Source organism: Priapulus caudatus, unplaced genomic scaffold (assembly GCF_000485595.1).
Source record: "Priapulus caudatus unplaced genomic scaffold, Priapulus_caudatus-5.0.1 Scaffold197, whole genome shotgun sequence".
Classification (NCBI taxonomy): Eukaryota; Metazoa; Priapulida; class Priapulimorpha; order Priapulimorphida; family Priapulidae; genus Priapulus; species Priapulus caudatus.
This window is the reverse complement of record NW_014577258.1, coordinates 1,074,315-1,077,253: the sequence shown is the minus strand read 5'-3', so window position 1 is coordinate 1,077,253 and position 2,939 is coordinate 1,074,315. Positions and strand designations below refer to the sequence as shown.

Sequence of the window (2,939 nt, the reverse complement as noted above, 5' to 3'; positions counted from 1 at the left end):
ATGCGGTCACACACACACACACACACACACACACACACACACACACACACACACACACACACACACACACACACACACACACACACAGCTCACCAAATAAGTGCGCCAAAGTACATAACGTCCATGACGCGCTGGGCGTCAACTGACATCAGGTTCACAATCTCTCCAACGGTCGACGTCCGCTTCGCTGCGTTGGACATCGTCAGTGACTAACAAAATAGAATGTAATGCACGAGTTAGCTCTCCCTCTCTCGCAGCACCATTTACGAACGCACGCTCCTCTCTCTCTTTTTTTTTTCGTTCTCTTATTTTTTCTATGTAGGGTTCTATCACTTTGTCCAGCCACCTCTCTTTTCCGCTGTCTCGCCATCTGTGCGACTCTCTCCACCTTTCACTCGTCGTCTTCCTTTTTTCTAAAAGCTAAAAGCCATTTCTCTATATTCCAATAGAATCCCTCAATATATCGCCTACCCCTTCTTCCTCTTTTCCCCTTCTGTCTCTGGTACTGGATTTGTTCAATCCTTTTCCCTGATTTTCTATGCGGTAGCCTTTCCTATCTCTGATTTTCTCATTTACCTTCCACTTCATTCCCCTCGTTGTTTCTCTCCTCCTCCCCATCAATTTCTCTCGTCTTCTCTCTCGCCTTCCAACATTCCCCTTCTCTCGCTCCAACCCTCTCCCCTTCTCCTTCTTTCCCCACTCCCTAACTCTCCCTTTCTCCCTCTCTCCCCTCTCTCTGCCTATCTCCCTCTCTCGCCCTCTTTTTACTTCTCCCCCTCTCTCCCCTCGCCGTCCCTCTTTCCGTCTCTCCCTCTCTCTCCCCTCTCCCTCCCTATCTCCCTCCCCCTTGTTCTCTCTCCCTCTCTCTCCCCTCTCCCTCTTGCTTTCACCTCCCACTCCCACTCCCTCTCGCCTTCTCTCGTCTCAGCTTTCCTGCTCACTCTCTCTCTCGCTTGCTCTCAGCCTCACCTTTTTGTAAATCAAGCTGGTGAGAGAGGAGCGGATGCGCATGCCGACAGACAGCATCTTCGTGTAGTGCACGTGCGTGCACAGGCTCTGTGTGACCGCCGCGCCAAAGATAAGCGCCGTGTAGAAATAGCCGCGCCACGCCGGCTGAGTCGTATCGCTCGTAAACGCTATCAAATATCTGCGCAACGCAACAACGACAAAAAGGGAAATAATAACAACGATGATTTATTCATGCGAAAAAATTATTAACGGATGTAATGAGGCTATTTCAAACAGTCGTGCCTGGGCGGGGAGTGATAGGGAGGAAGAAGCGGGGAAGAGAAAGGTTAGAATGGAGCGAGGTGAAGATGGGGGTATGACGAAAAATAGGGAGGAAGGGAGAGAAGAGAAATAGGGGAAGGAAAGGAGTGAGGAAGCGAGGAATAGGGAAGAAGAGCTCAAATAAATCTAACGAATCGTATATAATTATATCGTATATATTATTAAAGTAAGTTTGCTATAATAATTTTGATACATCCTGATATAATACGGTAATGTATAATAATCTTATTGGGTTCACTTACTTTAGTACTGTCGGCGACACAAACTGTATCGTGTCGCTGACTAACTTTACCAGGGAAGCGAACAGCAGTGTCGGCCCGTACACCTTAAATATTGTTCTCATTATGCTTGGCTCGTAGAGAGGACTCTGCTCTAATCCGGACTCAACCTCTGCTCGCCGCACTGCCTTCATCCTAGCAACACAAAGCGTAACAATAGCAATCGGAGATAGCAAACCTCCGCCACAGCGTAACAGTCACCCCATCTTGCTGGTACACTCAATATAGTTTGATAAAATTTTCAGAAATTTGAAAAAAAAGAAAAAAGATCCAGGATTTTTTTTAATGAATTTTGAATGCGTCCGATGTCTTTCCCACAAAAAATCCTGGATTCAGATCTGGATCCGGATCACCCCCAAAATCTAATCGATTGCTTCTTGGCCCAAGACCAACCCGTCCAAAAATGTTCATCAAAATTCGTCCGTGACTTTATGAGATATCCCGTTGACAAACAAACAAACCAACAAACCAACCAACAAACAAACCAACAAACATACCAACAAACGAACAAACAAACTAATAGGGGCGAAAACATAACCTCATTACGGAGGTAACAACATATTAGTAATATGCAACGACAGGTTAACAACTCGATAATAGAACGCAGCAACGCGTAGTACACGTGACGACGCGCCACAACATGCAGCAATACGCAACCAACACTGAATAATATGTAACTGTGTTACTGATATTATAAGCTACTACTCTATTCTGGTGTAAAGGTGTTAAACCAGGATAAACCAGGTGTTACGTGGCTTCAGTGAAGGAGTATTTCGAAAGGCTATTTGAGAAGAGCAGCGCTTCCTGCGCATATGAGCGCGCCCAATTTAAAAAAAGGGGTTTCCTAATTCATAGTTATTTAGAAATCATCAGACTCGTTTCATAATTTTTAGTTTTACCATAATGTAAATATTGTGTTGCCACACATTTTGTGTGTTTATCCTTCGGAATTAACTAGCGGCATGTTTTATTTTTTTATTTATTGGATTTCCAATGCATCTATGATAACAACCTATGGGAACGAACCCAATCAATGATTAACGAGACATCGCTCACCGTTTAACCTTGATGATTTCCTTGTCCCACTTGGCTTCGAATTCGGGCAGCAGTCGCTTGCAAGTGTCCTCCGGATTAAGATCCCAGAGGTCATCTCTCTCCAGCGCCCTCTTGTAGCCCTTGCGAACGAGTCTGCAAGCAGACAGACGTTAATCTCGCGAAACCTCACGCGAGATAATACTTAACGCCAGCTCTTTTAACCCTGTCGTATCAACCTCTCTCTCACACACACACACACACACACACACAACACACACACACACACACACACACACACACACACACACACACACACACACACACTCTCTCTCTCTC

At 45.4% G+C, this 2,939-nt stretch overlaps 1 protein-coding gene across 1 annotated transcript in view; it reads right to left on the bottom strand.

Annotated features, from left to right (window-relative positions):
• LOC106807139 (multidrug resistance-associated protein 1-like) overlaps positions 1-2,939 on the bottom strand; it is a 25,121-nt gene that overhangs the window by 13,380 nt on the left and 8,802 nt on the right. Inside the window, exons 7-10 of the mRNA XM_014809402.1 lie at positions 2,625-2,756; positions 1,533-1,703; positions 970-1,147; positions 94-209 (exon numbers count right to left, since the gene is read on the bottom strand). Coding sequence (XP_014664888.1) covers positions 94-209; positions 970-1,147; positions 1,533-1,703; positions 2,625-2,756 — 597 coding nt within the window. The remainder of the gene's footprint in view (positions 1-93; positions 210-969; positions 1,148-1,532; positions 1,704-2,624; positions 2,757-2,939) is intronic.